The sequence below is a fragment of the Haliaeetus albicilla genome, chromosome 8 (assembly GCF_947461875.1).
Source record: "Haliaeetus albicilla chromosome 8, bHalAlb1.1, whole genome shotgun sequence".
Classification (NCBI taxonomy): domain Eukaryota; kingdom Metazoa; phylum Chordata; class Aves; order Accipitriformes; family Accipitridae; genus Haliaeetus; species Haliaeetus albicilla.
In genome coordinates this window covers 5,474,424-5,495,254 of record NC_091490.1, presented here as the reverse complement: position 1 = coordinate 5,495,254, position 20,831 = coordinate 5,474,424, and the positions used below count along the sequence as shown (strand labels likewise).

Here is a 20,831-nt window from a genome sequence, read left to right as displayed (position 1 = left end):
TCTAAGATCCCAACCAGCTAAAAGCATTAGAGGCACCATTAACAGATGGGTTTGCACAGCATATGGGTAAGACACAGTTTCAGATTTAGGGCGCATCTTCCTCACCCTAAATCACTTTAGAAAACAAAGATTTAGATTCTCGTGTTGTAGTCACTGTGTAGGGCCATCCGAAAGCCAGGTGATAACTCACATCAGCTTTGGAGATGGGACACTATCTTATGGGGATGGCAATGGGAAGAAGCTGAACTGACATTTCCTTGACGTATCTGGAAGGTACGTGTTCCTCGTAACACAACTTTATGATAATCTTCAATTTGCTGTACTGGGAAGCTTTTCCCTGGTCAGCAACCAGACACACCAAAATTACAGTTAAGTCACTGTGGGAAATAAAATGATTTTCCTCCTCCTTCAAATTAAAAGGAGAGTGCAGGCTGGACAAGAAACGCACTGCTGCAATAGGACGTGATTGACTTTAATGTGGAAACAGTTGCACAGTTTAATATATTCCCTTGCCAGAAAACTGGGAATTTGTTTCCAAAAGGGCAAAGGCCTTCTGGATGTGTCCTGATTCTCTGTGATTTGCTCTGTGCTGTTGTCAATGATTTACGACAGCGTTTTGGAGTCCGGTGGGCTCCGTGCTCCTTCTAGCAGTGCTTGCCCCACGGCATCCTGAAGCCTAAAGCTTTTGTTTGCAGCAGATCTATAGCAAACATTTACATATGGAGAAACAATGCGGTGGAGCCTGTGTCAGCTTTCTCCTTTGATTCTGTCTATATGCTCGCTGGCTTTAACGGCACGTCAGGCCTCGGCTACAGCACGCAGGGAGCTTGAGGCATTGCCTTCCCAGAGGTAAGTCCGCCCCCCCCCCCCAATTTTACATATAGAAATTACAGGCAAGTCAGTCAGCCCATCAATTTTGTCCTGACTTGAGGCATGTGCACACTGCGCCCTCTGTAAACAGCTACCAGGGAAAAAAAATGTTGGCAGTTGTCCAAAGCCCAAGCTAGGCATCGTAATTCCTTCTTATATGAACTGTTTGCACAATGGTTTTTCTTTTACAGATGACTATTAAGCCTTCTTAAACTTCCTTACTAAAATTACCATACTGGGTTTGGGTACTTAGAATGAATTCCCTATACAGGATGATTTACGAGTGAATATTTTTCATATTCTATTTCATTATAATAATTTTTGCATTTGACAATGTAAAGTTAACAAGTGCGTGTGAATAACCCAATTTTCAATCTAAGCCAGATCCTCATACCTCAATTTTTTTCCCTGAACAATATTATTAACCTATACGAGTGTCACTTAGGCTTTGAAGGAAGGGAATAAACAAGTTACTTTCTTTCTAAAGCTATAGTGTCATGACAGGAAAATGGTTGGATTTTTTTTTTTCTACAGCTATTAATTTCAGGCTTGTTCTAAAGGCAAATATGATTTAGAAGGATCAAAAAAAAGGTATCGGTGATAATTGGAACACGGAGACAAGGAGAAGGTGGAAAGGAAAAAAATGTGGTAGTGATACACTTAATTATGAAGGCTTATTCCGATAATCCCTTTTGAAAATGAACAAAGACGAGATTTTTGATGTTTGATGAACTTATCAAACAAGGCAGAATAATGAAGAGGTAAATGTAAAATCCAATCGAAGGTGAGCCAATTAAGTACTTTGTGAAGTGCTGAAGGATACAGCCCACAAATCCTCCTGTCAGAGCAAAAAAAGCATCAATACATGCGCGTCCTCCCGCTCCGCGTTTGTCTGCAGTCTCCTGTAGTTTTCCGGGAGACACGGTGGGTTTTTATCTCACACACTGATCTGCATTCACGGGCTCCCTTGCTGAGCCGTTGTGGCTTTCATTTAGTAAGTCTCTCTTCTATAGCCTCTGATGAATCCCCAATGTGCTCCATACCTCTGCTAATTATCAATATTTCTCTTTGGACTGCAGTTTAGTAAGTAAAACAGACTGCTCATTAGTTAATCACCAAAATAATAAAAATAATGTCTTGGCTCAGAATAACCCCTCAAAACGCTTCGAAGGCTGTGGCAAACACAGAGTTGCATTAGCACAACACAGATTGCTCCTCAAGACAAAGAAAAGCAGTATACAAATAAAGATTGTTGGAGTAGGGACAGAAATAGAGATTGTAACGACCGGGCTGGGTAGCAAGAGAAGTATTTTCTTACCGTTGTATAGTGATATTCAGGGTATGTGCAGAGACTCTGATCCAGGGACTTTCTCAGTACTCTTGGTGCAGCCATTCCCACCACTCCACAAAGCCTGCGGGAATCATGATTTCATACTTGTCTGGAAAAATACCGACCGTGAGTTCACAACAGTGTAAAGAAAGTGAAATCAATAGATTTCAGAACAGGCCCAAGGTGATAAACATCACTACTCCTGGAGTTTGTGATGTGCTTCTAAGAAGAAAGCCAAAAAAGAAGCCTTTCCTTTAAACCTGTCTCTTCTCGACATTCCTTCTGTTTACTCAGTGTGTTTGGTCTTACATATACGGCGTACACACATTTTATTGCAATCTACCTATTGGAAAGGGCTAGGATCTCTTGGGAGAGCAGGAAACCCAAGACGAAATCCTCAGGTCCTGTACCTGCTGCCCCTGACCAATTCTGATGGTGAAATACTTAGATGGGGCATCTTGGGTAGTACAGCCACCTCTGCTAAGGGATGCTTCCCGTTTCCTCCAAAACAGGTTCCTGGTGGAAAACCACACACACACAGATAATTTTCTCCCTGCTAGCCTCCAGCCTTCCTTAAAACGCAACTTCAAAGACCTTAGACCGCTATCTCTTCCCCTTCTTAGAAGAAGCAGCAGAGATGTTAATTTTCCGGCTCCTGTCGACTGTCAGATGAGCCAGTGGTCAGAATGGACTGATTGCTTTCCTTGCCAAGAGAAAAAAGTAAGACTCCACTGTAATGTATTCATTTATCTTCAGATGTGTCTGTGATGAGGATGTACACACATTAATTATATATATTATACATATTCATCATTCTGAAGCATCCAGTAAACTCATCCAAATATGATGGAGATGCTCCTCTACTAGAGAGGCTCTTATTTGCCCTGGTGTAAACTGGGGAATAAATTCGTTTCAGGCAGCAGAACAGCAAAATGCAAAATCAAGGCAAATGGTGGAAGAATCAGGCCAGAATATTTGCCCAAGACTTTCTTCCTTTTCTATCTCGCATATAATTAACTATCCCCTGATTCTTAATGCAAATATTCCAATGAAAAGAAATTAGAAGCAGCCTTCATTCATCAGCTCCTGGGGTTTTTTTTTCATTTTACATTTTTTATACCATTTTACATATGTCTTCATAATTCAATAATTTATTTTCAAATACCTGACATAATTTTGCTTTCTACTTAGTTTATATCCTTGCATTCTTTGTTCTTCTGCTTATAATCAGTAAATGATTTGGCTCTTCCCTCTTTCCTGTTTTTTTTTTCCTTCCTAATTTGAAGAGCAGCAATTCTCATTAATAATCCATCAGAAATGTTGCAGGATCAGTGTTGTAATTAGTGTCTGTGTCCATCTGAGCCTGCTACATTCCAGGACAAAGCATGTGTAACTGGAAAAATTCCATATTATTTTCAAGGTATAAAACAGGGAAGAGATTTTTAAAAAAAGTCATTCCAGCCCCCACCTAAATTCACTTGTATGAACTTCAAGCAAATCTCCTGAGCTCCCACCCCTCTGCTGACCTTCTCCATTTATCATATACCAAGTCTTTGGGCCACACAAAAAAATAACAATATAGATAAAAGCGATAGGTTTAATCGCTTTATAGCCTGTGGAGGTGATGTCTCTGGGGGACACAGGTTAGGTGTTGGCAGCATTTTTTCTCTCTTGTGCCGTTCAGCACCGGTACCGGAGGCTGGTGCAGCCGGCGTGGTTCGCAGGGCAGCGATGTGCAGGGAACCTCTGGGACGAGCAAGCTTGCCGTGCCGAGACGACGTGCGCTGGCCCCCCCGACTGTGGGAAGGACTTTCGGTGCGAGGAAACAGGTGGGTGAACCAGGCACGAATTCCTGCCAAAGAGGTTTTGGTGCTGGGTGGACAGAGCCGGGGTGATATCGGTCCCCTGCCATGGGCAAGGCTTTGCCAACCAGCCAGCAGGATGGTGACACGGTGCAAGAGAAAGCAGGAAATTTCCCCATCTTTGTTTTTTTCCCCACTTTTACAGAAATCTGTCCATGCTACGCTTAGATTCAGCTAGAAAAGAAGGCTGTTTGCCATGGAAAAGGTTAATTTTTCACTGGAACAAAGAGAGTAGAAATAATCTGCTCCAACTGCTGTGCTACACGCTCGCGCTCCCCTCCATGGGTACCACCGCTCCCACAACACACCACTTTCTCCCCCTGCAAGAGACATAGTTCAATCATGAATCCCACTAGCAATCTGTTGGGGTGATTTATTTATTTTTAGCCATCCCCAGCTCTGAGGATTGGGATATAATACGGCTGTTCTCTGAAAGTTTGACGAGCCTTGACAGATTTTTGTTTTTACACAAATGGCTTAAACTCCTGTCTTGAGCATTTAATGAAAATCCTATTGAAATTTAGAAGTACCCACCAGCTCTGTGAGCAGCTCATCAGCTGAAGCAGGTCATCATCATTCCATTGAGGCAAGTGCAGCAGTACCAGTTCCCTCCTGCAATGGGAAGAGACAAAATCGCACTTTAACCAGACAGAGCTGACTTCCCCAAGCCAAGTAGAGAAGTTACTGCTTCCTGTAGCTCCCTTCCAAAAGCATGAGGGTAGATAATAAAATCAGGCCAGTGAGGTGACCTCTACTTGATTCCCATCCCATGGGAGTCCAAGGGAATGGCCAGCTTGGATTCTGAGCTGTGCTCGCTCCAGGTTGCAAAGGAAAACTTCCCCCCCCAAGAAGCTGGGAAAAGCAAGCTCCCAATGGAAGAGCGCTGTGTTTAACAGCGTGACTTCTTGTGGCCCCGAGATATGGGTGGAAAAGAGCACAATCAGTGCAAGCTGACAGAAAGGTTTTCTGAAGGGTGGATAAGCGATGGCCTGTACCTGTGCGCTTTAGGTCGCTGTATTAAACGGCATCTTGTGTGCAACGGAGAGCGAGACTGCAGAGATGGGTCTGATGAGGATAACTGTGATGATGAAGCTGTTGAAAGCCCTTGTGAACATCTGTTCCCAATCCCAGGGTCTGAAAAAGCAGCCCAAGGGTGAGTAATTAATCAATAGCCGCTACTCTGACAACCAAAACTGGATTCGCGTTTTCATATTGCTCTTCCTTAGTAATAGCAGTGCTCCAGGAATTGATAGGGTGCTGGACAAACCTCAGAGGAGAGCTACTGTCCCATCTGACCGTGAGTAGCAATAAGGGAGGCGGGAGGGTTCATCCCAGCTTTTATTTCAAATTCTGCCTTTAATTTACTATCTGACCTCGGTCTCTCTCAGTCACTCTGTGCTTTAGTACAAAGACACTTTAAAGTGTCCTTCTTATACTCAGGTAAAACTATATCCCAGTCCTCCGAGTCCCGTTATGTTACAACTTTCTCCAATTGATAAAAGCAATATATTAAAGCAAACAGTAGACTTCGGAGATAGATCAATCTTGGTGGCGTTCATCCTTAAGGAGAAGATTTAATTCCAGGATTCAGATTCAAGGCAGAGAGCCTGAGCTCCACATGAATATATGCAGGGCACATACACCTACCCATGAAAAATTTTACTGTATTCAGTTTCAAATTTTGGTTAGGTAATACATGGAAAAGAGGAATCCAGAACAAGTTTAAAGGCAAACTGCCTGTTGTGACATTCTTGTTTTAAATCTTATGTTTTAACCAAGATTCTGCTTAGTTTCACTTGGAGAACATGGGCTACGGTACAAGAACGTAGTCAGCCATTAGATAACTTTCCCATCATCTCAATCCAACACTCTCTGGAGTCCACAAGAAAAATGGTTCTCTGGCCCAGGGCCTGGGAGAGTCCCTCAAAAGTTTTTCAAGACATATATTAATTTTCACCAAGCACCCCATTTAATACTGCTCTCTGAAGCATTCCTCTCACAGAACACACAAAAGCAATAGCATTTACTATCTTAGTCTTAAAGATGATTCCCCGTTGTGAGGGGCAATGCTGCTGTGTAGTTTGAATAATGCTTTCACTTTGGGCCATGGAATTACAGGGAATATTAAGTAATAGGTGGGATGTTGGAGGGGAGCAGCTGTGACAGCTGGAGAGCAGGAAGAAAGAAGCGTAAGGAAATAAGTGAGAGACTTGGCAAAGCACAAGCAGACTGCAAGTCTAGGGAGCATGCTCACTCCCCTGAGAAATGGGACCATTATTAAAAGGAAGGAGACAAAATTAAGATAGAAAACAATTACAGGGAATGCCAGGAAACACTTTGTGACAGTGAGATGCACTAGGCTCATGGGGGACCTGGAGGAATTCCAGGACTTTGGGGCTTTCATGTCCGTACTTGCTGGGATGGACTGGACAATTTAACTGATTTCTTCCACTTCTAGCATGTAAGTCCAAACCAATGTCTTGGAAATAAAATGGCTGTTTGTCTACCGTTAGCTTTGGGAAGGAGATAGCAAGGAGATAACAAACCCAACCCTTAGATTTTAGGTGCTATCCAAATTCAAAGTCAGATACCTGAGGAGAGATAACTTGTAGTGTCAGGAGAACAGAAACAGTGACAGAGACTGTTGGGGAAATAAAATGGGAGCTATGGATAACTTTCTGAACGCTACTTCTTTCCAAGATACAACATCCTAACACAGGAAGAGAGCCAGTACATATATGATCCTAATTTTTTTGGAGGCCACTGTGAGTATGTCTACAACGGAGAGTGGCGGGAGCTGAAGTACGATGCTGCATGTGAACATCTGTACTATGGAGATGATGAGAAGTATTTCCGCAAACCTTACAACTTTCACATATACCAATTCCTAGTAAGTACTTCGGGTGGTCAAATTTAGCAATGTTTTCCCAGCTAAAAGCCAAACTTCTTATAAAGATATTAGGTACATTTTATCATTCACTATAGGCTGTCTTTCAAGGTACCTTTCTCCAGCTGTCCCCAAGACAACAGGCAATTGTTGTTGATACAAATGCTGTTTTATGGCACATCAAGGAACTAATGTGCTTTATCACCCAGGCATTGCCACTGCTTACTCTGGCCTAGTCAGAGCCAAGAGAAATGGGTTTTCTCTAAATTCTGCTATTAATGAGCTGTAGAGCTCGCACAAGCCACTTGCCTCTCTAGGGATGAAGTTGGCCATGTGTAACATGGGAACAACGCTACCGGTTCAACCTTTGAAAGCATTTTAAGTCTCTGGTATGGCTACAAGGGACATAAATCCAAATTCTGAGTGAGACAGAGATCCCGAAAGCCATCACCACATATCACAATGCCTGTACTCTGGGGCGTCACATCTGATGTTGGAGACTAAACTAAGCAGAGCAAGGATTCAGCCTGGGTCTCCCACACCTTAAGCGGGTGCCTTGGCCACACTGTTAAACATTTATCACGCTTTTTGACATGAATGAATAAAACCACGTTATTCCAGGGGAATATTACAGCCACAGGCTCCATGCAAATGGCTTTCATGTCCTCCCAGCAGGCAGAGTCTCCTGTGCCCCCGAGTCCCCAGTTTGAACCCAGACAGACCCCCCCCCCACGGACCACGTTTTCTTCTCCCCCTTATCTGCTGCAGCAGCAGCAGGACATCTGCACCATGCTCAGGTGCTGAGGGACACTTGAGCATGCTCCATATGCATCTTCACTTAGGAGCATCTACCTGCTGGGGTCTAGGAAGTCACTCACAATGATGTGAGATGGTTTTTTTCAGTGTTGGTAATTTACCTGAATTTTTATAGAGATGGCAAATGGCACAGCCTGGATTCAGCAAGGCTGCTCAATTCCATGTGCCAGCAAAGTAGAGCTGTCAAGGAAAAGGTCACTTCTCTAAACCACAGGCAAAACAATGTTTGTTTTCTAGCATTGCCATCGCAAGTGGCTGGATCACTGCTGCTGAATTTTTTCCTAAATAAATTCATCCAGAAGCAGACTGGAGAGAAGAAGTTCAGCCCAAATCATTAGGATTTGGCAGAGCTGTAAGGAACTGGAAGGAGGGTTTTATAATGGGAAGTGTCAAGCTAGCTTAATAGGTACCATTACCAGCTCTGGCTGTAATGGTACTGCTTTGAGTGGCTAAACACAAACCTTTCCCCTGCCTGGAGATGGATAAAGCAAAACTCATGGCTCTATCCACATTTTTCACATATTTCCAAATGAAACGGCACATGACAATTCTTTATTCCACATTCATTGAAGTCAATGTCAGTGTTGTCAGGAGCATCATGGGCTTCAACAGAGGCACCATCAGCTCCTTAAAGAAATAGAGATTAAAAAGGAAGGGAAGTACCTGAAAAATTAATGTCTGCTCCTTTCACTTTAGGCTCATGCTGATTCTGGATTCAGTTTTGAGTTTTACGATGATTCAAAGGATCTGCTTGATGCCCTTAAAAGTGATAAAACCAGAGCAATAGGCTTTACCATTGGAATTGCTCCTGAAAAATCAATTGTCCAGTTAAACCTGGGCTTGACTTTATCAGGTGGCAAAGGATCCCTGAAGAATTTCACGCAATACACTGCAAAGGTAAAAAAAAAAAAATAAATCAGTGATGCACATGCTCCAGTCGTGTCATCTGTGCATCGCATGGTCTGGCTCTAACTTATGTCAGTTTATTCTCTCAATTGCATTTTTTAACACATAGTAATTGTACCTTAATTTGTTCATGTAATTGCAAATGTATGATCGTTAGTAATCCTGTTTGTTGCTCTTATTACGTTTTAGCAAACAGGGAGTGGGAATAAAATTGAATTACGAAGTACCACAACACATGTCATCTCACCCCATCCTGTTTCATGGCTACATTAAGCACATAAATAAAAAAATGCTTAAAGTGACGATGAGGGAGGAGGAAATATCAAGATGTTGATCAGAACAGTTGTCCTCAGGGAATGATCTCTGGTAGCAAATATATCTTGTTCAAATTAATACAAGCTGCCTTATGATGGGGAAATATGCTACTTCTTATGGGAGGTTAAAATACCGCACTGAAAAAAGAGTACCCAGTAATAGGGTGTATTTCTCACAGTGGGTTTTCATCATGGACTAGCTGTGACGACCTCTTTCCAATCTAATAACACAAGTGCTGGTATTTCCCACATTTACCATGCCCCGTCTCCACTTCTCTCGTGGCTGCTGACAGAAAACAATAAAGAAGAATTACTTTGATGGTGTTCTGACTTAAAATGCCCTTAAAAGCTGTTTGAAATGGGCACCATTATAGTATTTACTGTGCCCTTGTCTAGACTCACATGATGTTTGCAGCTAAACGATGATCAATTATCAGAGGAATCATTTAAAGGGCCGTTCTGGTTGCACTGGCGCCTTGTCCGAGGCAATGGCTAATCCAGAAGAGGAGTTGTGGATCTGGTGCTATATCCAGGAAATTCTCCCCCTGGCAGCACCTTCCTGGCTGGGGTATTCTCCCCCTGCCGGGCTGGGCTGCGCTTGCCCTGAGCCCTTGTCCTGCATCACTGGTCAAGGCTGTGAAAAAAGCAAAAGGGAATAAACAGTATGGAAAGGAAACCAGAAAAAAAGAAATAGCAGAAATGGAGGGTGGAGGGCAATCACGCGGAGCCTGATTCTGATTGTATTCACACATCAGTAAAAACCCCATAGCATGGCACACAAGAAAGAGACACTTAAGAAAAGAATCACCAGCGATTTAATTTAAACACGGGCTTGTTTTCATGCTTTCAACATACACTGACAATCAGAGATTCAGGCTTTCCTCTGCAAACCTAAAGACTAGAAATTACTTTTTGTTTTTTTTAAATGAATGTTGAGTGGCAGCTCCTCTTTTCTTTACCTGCAGGAGGTTGCATTCATTAGAGGTGTGACGAAGGTGCAGACAGCCCGTTTCAAGATGAGAAGGGACAACATTGTTTTGGATGAAGATGTGCTGCTGTCCCTGCAGGAGCTTCCGGACACCTACAACTATGGCATGTATGCCAAATTCATCAACGACTACGGCACCCATTTCATGACATCTGGCACTATGGGAGGCATCTTTGAGTACATCCTTGTCATTAACAAGGAGGAAATGAGAAGAAAAGGTTAGAAAATATTCTCTGTTCACAACTTTCTGCTCTAAACCAGGCATTTCCAACTTGGTGACCGTGGGGTGGGTCCAGTCCACCAGAATAATTCATCTGGGTCTGTCTGGTCCCCACAGTCACTATCTCCCTGGGCCCTGGGAGGGTGGGTGCTCATCAGCACCTCTTTGCTGAGCTGGCTGGTATGTCCCATCACATGATAGATGCTTACTCCTCACAAGCCCAAAAATGCACAGTGGGGATGGTGTAGGGGTTATCCACACACACTACTGGCCACATAGCAGGGGATAAGCCCGAGTGTCACAAAACGTGCTTCCTGATCTAATTTCAGAAGAATCTGAGTGAGATTTTGGTAGTTTGGGAAGGAACCTGACCATCTTTTTCTCCCTTTCTTTCAGTGTCACTTGTTAGACTTCTCTAAACTTCTCCTATTTCTTATAGTCTTCGTGCTGGCCATTCTCGTGAATGCTCAAGGACTGCAAACTCATCCAGAGTAAGGAAAGATAGCGCACTCATGGTTTAGCCTCCTAATAGTGAGGTTTTCAATTTTCTTTAAAAGGAAATAATGCATCGCACTTGGCAATGCCTCTGCTACTTTACTCTGGTTAGTGTCATATCTGAAGACTAACAGACCTCTGTTAGCTCCAGTTCTCAACAAATTAGAGTGTATGAGGCTGGAGAGCCATACCTCTAAATCTAAGTTACATAAAATATCCACTGCAAATGTCTAGAGCACAAGAATAGCCATTACCAGCGAGCCAAAGCATAACATTTTTCCTGATCAAAAACATAAGATGCAGAACAATAATATGGTACTTTAGCACACTAAGTGGATTGTCAACTTTTGCAAAGGTGTTGACAATGCAATAGATCCCACTTCCCCGAAGGACCATCACTCCGCTCTGCTGAGGGTAACATTGCCTTGGTAACTCCAGGCTGGACATTTATGCAAAAGAAAATTGTGATCTTGGACAACAGGTCCATATTGCTGCAGTTGGTGCAAATTGCTGTAATTCCTTTAATTCCATTAATTTCCATGGTTCTGCCCCAAATTCTGCCTCTGTTCTGAAATGGTTTGGTACCATCAGCACTAGGATAACTATGCACTCCATACTGACTGTTAACTATGTCAATTTTTTCCACGAGAAATTACCGATAGAGAGAATTTTCATCAAGTTCCTGAACTACTAATGTTTGGAAACATGATGCCTCTTCAAATAATTTCTTCTCTTTGAAGAGTGAGTGATATAGAAGTGAACAAGATTTTGGCAAGCAAGTCTTCAGGAAGCAGACTGCCAATTTTAGAGGAAGAATGCATCAAGAGCATGTGGAGGAAGGCTATTATTTTGCTTTATCTTGTGCTTGCTGTGTATATAAGGAAGAGATTTACTGCTACGAGATGCCTTATCTTAGGAAAGAAGGATGTTGAAGTTCAGCAAAGGACAAAAATGTACCCCAGTAGAGATGTAATTTTCATTCTGATGTAGCACACTTCTGTAATTTTCACCTAGCCCAGACTCTGCTAGAAAGTCCACATTTACCAGGTCAGCAGTGCTCTACGTCACACAACGTAGACCCAGAAGGACCCACCTGCAGTGGCTGATATGTCACTGTCTAAAAGCATTTACTAAAACCCCCTGCTTTTTCTAATGGCGATCACAGCCATGCTTGAAGGCTGTGTTTGCAAGAGGATTATCTGCCTTCCCTGAGGAATGATCAGGATCAGGATATAAGCACTCAAGTCTTAAAATTAGAGCTTCAGAAGATGAATTTGAAGCTCTGCAGATGCCTGGTGATGTACCGCTGAGTCCCCACAGGGCTGAGTGGCAGGGCATCTGCTTTGGATCAACTGCTACATCCTGAGAGGCCACCTAGCCCATGAGGCTGTGGGCTAAATGCTCTGGAGGAGAAAAATACTCCTTTTTTCTAGGCCAGTGACTAAAGCACATGCCCAGGAAAAAGATCCCTAGGCTGAGTCCTCCCTAAATGAGACAGCTTGGGTGGTCACTGAGCTTCTAGCTAGGCATAGGCATGAGCTGGCCATAGGCATAAGCTGGACTTTAAGCATCTAGGAACCCTGAATTTTGATAATGAAGTCACCTTCTGGGTTTAGCTACCCAGGACGAGACCACAACTCGCTGGTGCAGGGCTTAGGACTGCAGTTTTGCTGCCAGACCCATTTCTAGCTTTCAGCCTGCAAAGGCTTGTATGGATGTGGTCATGAGTGAAATAAATACGTGTGTCAGAACAAGGTCCCTTGTTGCTCCGCCATCAATATTTTTCATTACTTGTTTTTAAAATAGATTGTTATGGTTCTATTATTTAGCAGAAAACAGTATAATGTGTTCACACATTACAAGAACATTTATGGGAGAAACATTATGCGCAGAGTAAATTAAAAAGAGTCTTCATATATTCTGATTAATTCCAAATGCAGCAGTAAATCTTATCACTCGAGCACATTTAACTATCGCAAATTATATCATATAAAAAACCTATCAGGGCTCCCCCCTCAAGTGCCAATATTTTCTATGACCACCCTCTCGCAATGATAACCACTTTTCATTTATCAAGAACCGATCTTGCTGCAACCAATAGCGAATTGTATTGACAGACCCTCGCTGAACATAATTACTCAACAGGAACCATGGCGAATCAATTAATCAGGGTGTTCCTCAAGTTTAATTTTATGGCACTCCAACACCAAGATAAGCAATCACTCATGTTGCTTTGGGTGAATGAACTTTACCCACTGTGTTTACAACTGTTGAACAGTTTAGTAGAAGTAATTGAGTGCTACACATTTAATCTTTCTCAAGGGCCCAGTTTTGCAATGGGATGTAATTCCCCCTGAAGTCTTGAGCATGCTTCAGCTCTCACCCGTTTGAATCCAGGACTTGCAGCCCCTTTCGCAGGATGCCGAGCACCTCCGCCACTCGGCACCCACCAAGCTCCAGCGAGCCTCCCCTGCAGGGTGTGCAGAAGGGAGCAAAACCAGAGCGATGGGTGTTTTACCAGTATTTTAAACACAAGCAAGACAAGCCACTGCTCCCCGGGGCTGCGGTGAGGCAGTTCAGCAGACAACGCTCTGGGCTGGGGTTCGGCCGGAGGTTCGATCCTGAGACCATTAAGCCCCGATGCACAAATCCTGCTGGCCCCTGTGCCTCCCTTTCAATACTGTGGTATTGACTGCTGGGCTGCTTTGTAAAACACTTCAAGGTCCTCTGACAAAAAAGAGCAATATAAAATTACCTATTACTTACAATACCTGTATTTATTGAAATCAATGGATTTTTTAACTATTAAAGAAGACAGCCTTATATCTGCGGTACACTGAAGTGTGTACATAAAACCAGGCTGTATGAAATATGCGCATTGCTTACCTTGGTGAAACCACCTCATTAGTTCCCTTCTCCCCTCTGCAGTCGCTTCATGGGTCTCCAGTTACATATTTTCATGATGTACGTGGCGGTGCTGGCAGCAGCAGCTCAGCAGCAGATAGTAAGGCTTTGGCAGCTCTCAGCAGACAGCCCTTTTGCAAGTTGCTACTTAAGATGCTACTTAAGCTACTAATACATGGGTCAGATCCCTAGTTTAGGAAAATTAGTGAGGATCTATTGATTCCTGCTGCTGTTTCCAGCTTTACACTAGTTATGAGTTAGTCTGTAAAAAAAAAAAAAGTCGTCTTTTTAAATAAATAGACCAAACAAGGAAATAAATGGCTGAAGCCTTGTGTTAAGATTTTTACTTCCTTCTAATACTTTCTAAGGAAACAACTTTTACAGTAAGGACATTTCCCTATTCACCTATTATGCGATAAGCCCAATATACCCCAATAAAATATTTGCTTTTCCACTGCAAGACTAAAGGCTGTCCTCTGTCTGGAATAGCTCTCGACTTTGAAAAACAGGCCATACAAATAACGGAATGTTTTCTTTGTTGATAAAGAAAAAAAACAAGTAGAAAAATGAACATCCTTCTACTCAGATGAGTCACTGATTTTACCGGTTTCCCTTCTGTTTTGCAGACGTCAGCGCTGGAGAGATAAGTGCCTGTATTGGCTACTCGATTGGCCTTGCAGCCAGTGAGAATATGTTACATTTGGAAGCATCTGTGTCACCCTCTTACTGCGCAAAGAAAGGATTTCTGAAAACTGGTATGTTAGTAGGGCAGATGTCTGTTAAGGCATCTTGCGTCCCTTCTTTTGATCACTTGGGCATGAAGATTCAAGTAGGGTCACCAGAGAAGGGAGCTCTGGTGCCATCCCCAGCCACTGCTCAGGCCCAGTCGTGGGACCAACGCGACTTTGGGTCCAAGTCTCCAGGAGTACTGACTGCTCTTGAAAGAGCAGGAATTAAGGCAGCAATACCTGGATTAGAAACGCACGTAAATAGAGGCGGCGGTGGGGCTGGAGGGCTGCAGCCCCCATAGCCACGACAGACTGGGCATGGATGGCAAGGGCAACGTGGCAACTATTAAAGTCAAAACTGACTATAAAAAGTACTCAAAGAAGCTAGGAAGGCCCAGATTTGTAAATCACTTAACCGGCTATAGACAGTGTGATCTACTGCCCACGTGCTAACTAGAAACCAAGGCTGGGGGTGTGCAGGCTCTTCAGGTCTTACCAGCTTAGAGCATTTGGGATGCCCAGCTCGTCACCGACTGCCTTGTGATAACGTGGCAGGGCTCGCCCCGTGAGCGGGGGACGCTGAGCTGCCATTGATTTCAGAGGCAGCATCAGTGCCGCTCACTGATAGCCCCTTGCACGATTGATCTCACCTCCATTAAGCAGTTTCTAGTGTATGTGTGGAAGCGGTAACTAAATAATATGGGTGTAATTCAACTTTTCAGATGCTGAGAGCAACAGTGCAGTTGTGGAAGATATTATTCCCCGGATTAGAGGTGGAGATACCAGTTACAGCGGAGGGCTCTTAAACAGTTGGGATGGCAATATGTATCGTCACTGGGGAAGGTCATTAAAATATAATCCTGCTGTTATTGATTTTGAGGTAAGGCTTTTCTGCAGTTGAAGAAACTCTGCTGCTATAAGGAATGAAAGTGTAGTCGAGCAGATCATTTCGTATTTTTATTGTGATCCCATCACAGAACAAGATTAAATGTAATGGGCCACTGATCTGGTAACCTCTTATTCATTTCACAATGGGGAGTACATCTCCCACCGACTGCATCCGCAAGGAGATGGACAAGGAGCTTAATGCTGGATTAGTGCCGAGTTAAGTTTTTGATGTGTCCCCGAACAGCTTCCCGATGAATGGCTCTCCGCGGTGGCATTCATCCCTATTATTCTCCCCGATGCTGTCCGCCCGCCCATGTAAGCAGGGGACTCACAAGGGGCTGGGGAAGGAGTCTTGCCTCCCCAGCAAAGGCTCTGCATAGACCCCCTCCTGCTTTTCACCTGCTTCAGAGCCTCAGTGGCTATGCCCAACCTCTGCAGACCGTGATGGGTAGAGCTGTGAGCGCTTCCCAGAGTTTTTAGAGCAGGGCGATCCTGGCTGCTTTGTCAGGTGGGTCCTCTCTTTCGCCATGCTCTGAAAAGAGGGTCCATGGTCATAAAATTCAGCCAAGCTCTATTCCCTTCTGTTTCATCGGATGTCCCATAAAGTGGAAAGATCACTGAAGCATCCTACAGGGCTTCAGAGATGGGGAGGAGATGGCTGCAAGCAGAGGGGATGGAAAGGGAGAGAGAAGAGCAACCCTACGAACAAATAATCCAGAGCCAGAGACCGCAGGGGCGTGAGGAGGTGAGCACGCCTCCTCAGCTGCGGTCAGGACTACCACATCTACCCCGAGATGCTACGGTCACTGGTCTGCTCTGGGAGCGCAGCTGTGGGGTGCTGGGGAAGGACCTCAGCCACGGCAGGGACACACTGCCACTCCATCCCTCTCGTCTTCACTTGAAAGCACACCGGCTCCTGGCTCTGACACAGGGTGAGAGAAGGGAAAATGGAATCAGGAATTAGCTACGTTATTGGTAGGGCAAGAAAGAATCTGCAAACCTTCCTGGGCAGCACCCTGGCAGCAGAAAGCCCTGATAAGATAGCAGTGTTCCAGCTGCAGGTTATTCACCTTTCTGCACAAGTTCCCATCAATCCAGGGCAAAATTGATTGCAATTTTCCAGTAAACCATGCGCTGACCTCTCTGTTGGCTGTTCCGGAGCTCAGCAGTCACTGTGCAACCGGAGCTGCTGATAAGTGCTCATGTCCACTTCAGCAGTTCTTATCTGCAGCTCCCTCTCGTTTGTTAAACAAGCTTGTGCAAATTTGTCTACGAGCTCTTTCCAAAACTTGGCTGATCCTCCCCACGAATCGCTCTCAGTGCACCTTGTGCAATGAGACGATGCCCAGCTCTTCTCTGGGACTGGTTTCCACTGATTCCCAGCCAAGACATGCAGCATTTGCACAGATGCATGGATGGATAACTGTAAACATGTGTCCTTGAACCAGCCCTGAGCTTTTAGCTTTAATATTCAGTTGAATGTTAATATTCAGTTGGGCAAGTTATTACAGTTGCCCAAACTGGACTATTTTTGCTGAATGGTATATAGGAACTGGATTTTGCTACTGGAAATATTATGAGCATGTTATATTCTCAAAACTGTAGATGGCACAATATTATTTCACTGCATCAAAGGGCAAAAAGTAGGTAGGTAAAATTCTCCACGGTCAGCATTTACTGGATGGTTCACGATCTGGTCACCATTAAGTGACCAGATTAAGTTTTTGATGATACACACCGTCCAAAGCTCTTACCAAAACATTTTTGTTCAAAAAGGCAAAAAGCATGCAAGAATCTCTGAGAGCATGACAGCGCTAAGAAATCAGTCAAAAAATGGGCTTACTGGGGTGTTTTAATTTATCATTTGAATCCACACTGAAACTCCAAAGCATGGCCAGAAAAGCCAATCCCACACAAACCTCTAAAATGAGGAAGGTTTTGGAACGGTGGTTTCTCACTGGGGCCCATCAGTCGTGGTAACACATTTGCATGATGTACATGGAGCTGTCGAGAAAGACAAATGAGTTTTTTCTGAGCCCTGAGTTTATCCAGCAATGTCACAGCTCTCTGACTGCGGCGTGGTAGCATCTCAGTTGATGCCCAGCTGAAATTGTCTCCATGCTATTCATCTCTATCCTACGCAGCTGCAGCCCATCCACGAAATTCTCCGCAGAAGCAACCTTGGCGACATGGAAACCAAACGGCAAAATCTGAAACGGGCTTTGGACGATTATTTGTTGGAGTTCCACACCTGCCGCTGCGGACCGTGCCAGAACAACGGTGAACCCATTTTGGTGGGAGACACGTGTTTCTGCCAGTGTCGACCAGGTTACGAAGGTGCCGCCTGTGAGCAGATGAAGCGCCGAGGTAGGACCCCGGCGTGTACCTGCAGCAGGGGAGGGTGAAAAAGGCAGCAAAGGGACAGGGTTTTCCTCTCCACGTGGGTAACCAACAGCTTTTTGCATCCACGCGTCAATCAAGCCTTCGCTTCTGTGTCGCTTTTGTTGCGACGCTATCCTAAGCAGCCCTGCAAGAGACTTAAATTAGCAGCTCGGGTGATTACGATAAAGAAATTAGTGGAAATGAGGATGTGTTTAATAGCTGGAGATTTACTGACGTTGTAAAGAGCTGGGGTGCGGTGGCAGCCCCCTTGGCAAAGCCCGGCTGCCCACACTGCCCACCAAGGGGTGGGCTCTGCCTGCCTGTGGTGCTCTACGGACACAGCTCGTTACTGTAAACGAGACCGTCATCTGGTCCTCGCTGATTGGCACGTCCCATTCTTGGGATGGCGATTCTCTGGAGCGCTTGCGGCATCCCGCTAAGGATGCCTGCTACAAGAGTGAGAGCAGAGACCTCGACAGGCAGGCAGGGAAGGCAGGCTGAAAGGGTCAGCTTAAGTGACGGGAAAGTGGTGCTCAAGCAGCGTGCCACTAAAAATGCTGCTTTAGTAAAAAATTGCCACGTTGCCAGATTCCCTGCCCTGCCACCCCCGCCACAAGGAAATATTTTAACTAGAGGGAAGTATCTATTTCGGGAGAGAAAAAATGTGTTTTTCCAAAGTGACAGGCTTTTATTTATGTTTTCTTTATCACTTTATATACTATCCTAAAAAATTAAATGGGTGGCAAAAAAAGCCAACTTTGGAACATAATCCTTTATTTCAGAAAATGTCACAGTTCTTTCTGGATATTTTTGTCCTGGTTTGTGATGACAAAAAAAATCCAAATCTCAACACATGAAGCTGGCAGAAAAATCTGTCTTCAGAGCAGTTCCACCAGGCAACGCTCCAGGCCTTCAACTGTGTGCTCATAACTAGGGTCTCACCGCTGGAAAATCAAAGCTGTGATGAGATAAGGAGTTAGAGCAGAGCTGGGTAGATGGTTTATGAGGCTGAACTCAAAAGCATTGCTTCAGTGACTGAAAAGTGGGTTTCTTTAAAAATCTCAGGTTCTTCAAGTTGTCTCCATATCCAAGGAATCTGCTTTAAATGAGGAGCTTGGAAAGGTCAGGACCTGGCCCCAAAGCAACCCACCGAACTGGCCAGCCCCTGTGCTCCCTGTCTTCAGCAACAGTGGGGACAGACACACTTCCAACTCATGGGCAATTTTTAGTTTCAAATTTTGAGTTCCAAAACTCATTTAAGACCCTGTTTTTTTAAAGCACCATGTTTCAGCAGACGGGAAACCCAGCTTTCCACCCAGCCCTAAGTAAGAGCACACACATCCATTTGTGCTGTCTGGATTAATAAAGTGCCCAAGCCAGGCATGAAGGCCAGTTGAGTAAATAAAAAACGACAGTAAATGACAGCCATCAAGCATTCCCATCATTCAGGAGCGCTGCCATAATCCATAGTATCGAACGCTCCTGACAACTCAGTCTGTACTGTAATGAAAAAGCCTCGAAATGACCCATCTCCAAAGGAATGGGTAGACTTTTCAAAACACATCCACGATGGTAGGAGACTTTTGTCCCTCTGCCTTGCTCAGAGGGGAGAAAGTTAGTGCAGGGAGAGCTGTCAGCTGCCCTTTGGGAAAGGAAAGCCAAGCTGCAGCCTTTTGAACGAGCAGAGAAGGAAAAACAAACAGCTCTTGGTGTCTGAAGAATGTGATGCTGCTTCATCTCCCCTGGCTTCAAAGCACCTTGATGTCAACAGCCGCCTGCGTGCTGGTCGCGGCTGGGACGGACCAGCTCATCCCGCTCGCAGCAGAGGTTACAGCCAGAGCCAAAGTCACAAACCGCTGGCGGCATTCAGCTCAACCTTCCTCTCCTGCTCCCATCCAAACCCTATGTAGCACTTCAGACCTGAATCTTTTTTTTTTTTTTCTCCCCTCTTTTTTTTTTTAATACGTTTACAGGCGGCGAGACGAACGGGCGCTGGAGCTGCTGGTCCCCCTGGGCTCCCTGCCAGTCGGGCAGAACGCGGCGCAGCCGGCAGTGCACCAACCCGGCCCCGCAGCGCGGCGGGGAGCCCTGCGCGGGGAAGGACCTGCAGAGCAAAACCTGCTAAAACCCACCGGACGGCACCGCTCCCCACAGGTACGTGGTCGAGGGCCGTTCGGAGTCTGCGCTGGGCTAAAAATACTCCAGGCGCGATTCTGCAACGGAATTACGCTGGGGAGAAATAATCGTGAAGCATTGCATTTCCATACCTACGGAGACATGCTGGATTCGCCGTATAAAACCCGATCCCTGTCCAGAGCAATCGCTCCGGCTGACTGAACGCACGCCTGGCTGTCCCCTCGCACCGTGAGATGTGATGGGAGCCCCACCACTTCACAGTGGCACGGCTGCGATATGGGAGACGGTGGAGAATCCACACGGGTGGCTTTGCTGCTGGGTGACCATGGGGCTATAACGCGTCACGAAATAAATTTACTAAAAGTGTTTACTTAAGTAAGCTTGACTCGCAGAAATTTTTATATTTGCCTTTGGAAAACACATTAAAAGCTCATGATCCTTGCATTTTTATGCAGTTGGTATCGACATATGTAGCATGAAACTTTTATAAGTTGGCACTGTCAGATTTTTAAGTCCAGCATATTGGCCAGAGCTGCATTTGCAGCAAAGCCATATGCTGCTCTGCATGGGAGGAAGCTTAAGCCTAAAGACACTGAAGCATCATTGCGAAACGTGAACGCAAACTGATGAAGACTCCTAAATAAATAAATAAATAAAATCACAAACAGGTATGCTCGAACACAACCATCCTGCAGAGCATGTTCACACACATGCAAAGGTTACTCTTCTTTGAGATCAGTGATGAACTGACTATTAGCACGCAGGCGTTTTATCTCCCAGGCACCCAGAGCTGGAGAAGATGCTAACAGGCTGCTTGATTTAAGGGGCTTTTTTGAATGTAAGACGTAAATCTCGGCACAAGAATACACACAGTATTGAACTGTGTCCAGAGACCACGGCGAGAGCCCGCAGCTCCCTCTTCTTAATGAACTGCCGCAAAAACCTGGGGTGGACGGAAGGCGAATGGCACTTCATTTTACTGTGCTTTTCATTACAAGGGGAGAAGAAGAAGAAAAAAAAGCCCTGAGAAGGAATCGGTCATTATGAAAAGCAACAACAGCAACAAAACCTCAAAGCACAAAGGAGCACTTCTATATACATGTGA

The 20,831-nt window shown here is 44.7% G+C and overlaps 1 protein-coding gene across 1 annotated transcript; it reads left to right on the top strand.

The window, feature by feature from the left end:
* Nucleotides 1-605: 605 nt before the first annotated feature.
* On the top strand, nucleotides 606-20,170 carry C8A (complement C8 alpha chain). Its single transcript, XM_069788634.1, has 11 exons — nucleotides 606-849; nucleotides 2,824-2,920; nucleotides 3,885-4,029; nucleotides 5,071-5,215; nucleotides 6,763-6,952; nucleotides 8,462-8,662; nucleotides 9,951-10,191; nucleotides 14,219-14,347; nucleotides 15,043-15,200; nucleotides 17,353-17,575; nucleotides 19,564-20,170. The coding sequence occupies exons 1-11, from the start codon at nucleotides 731-733 to the stop codon at nucleotides 19,713-19,715; spliced, it is 1,800 nt and encodes a 599-aa protein (XP_069644735.1). The 5' UTR covers nucleotides 606-730; the 3' UTR covers nucleotides 19,716-20,170.
* Nucleotides 20,171-20,831: the final 661 nt, after the last annotated feature.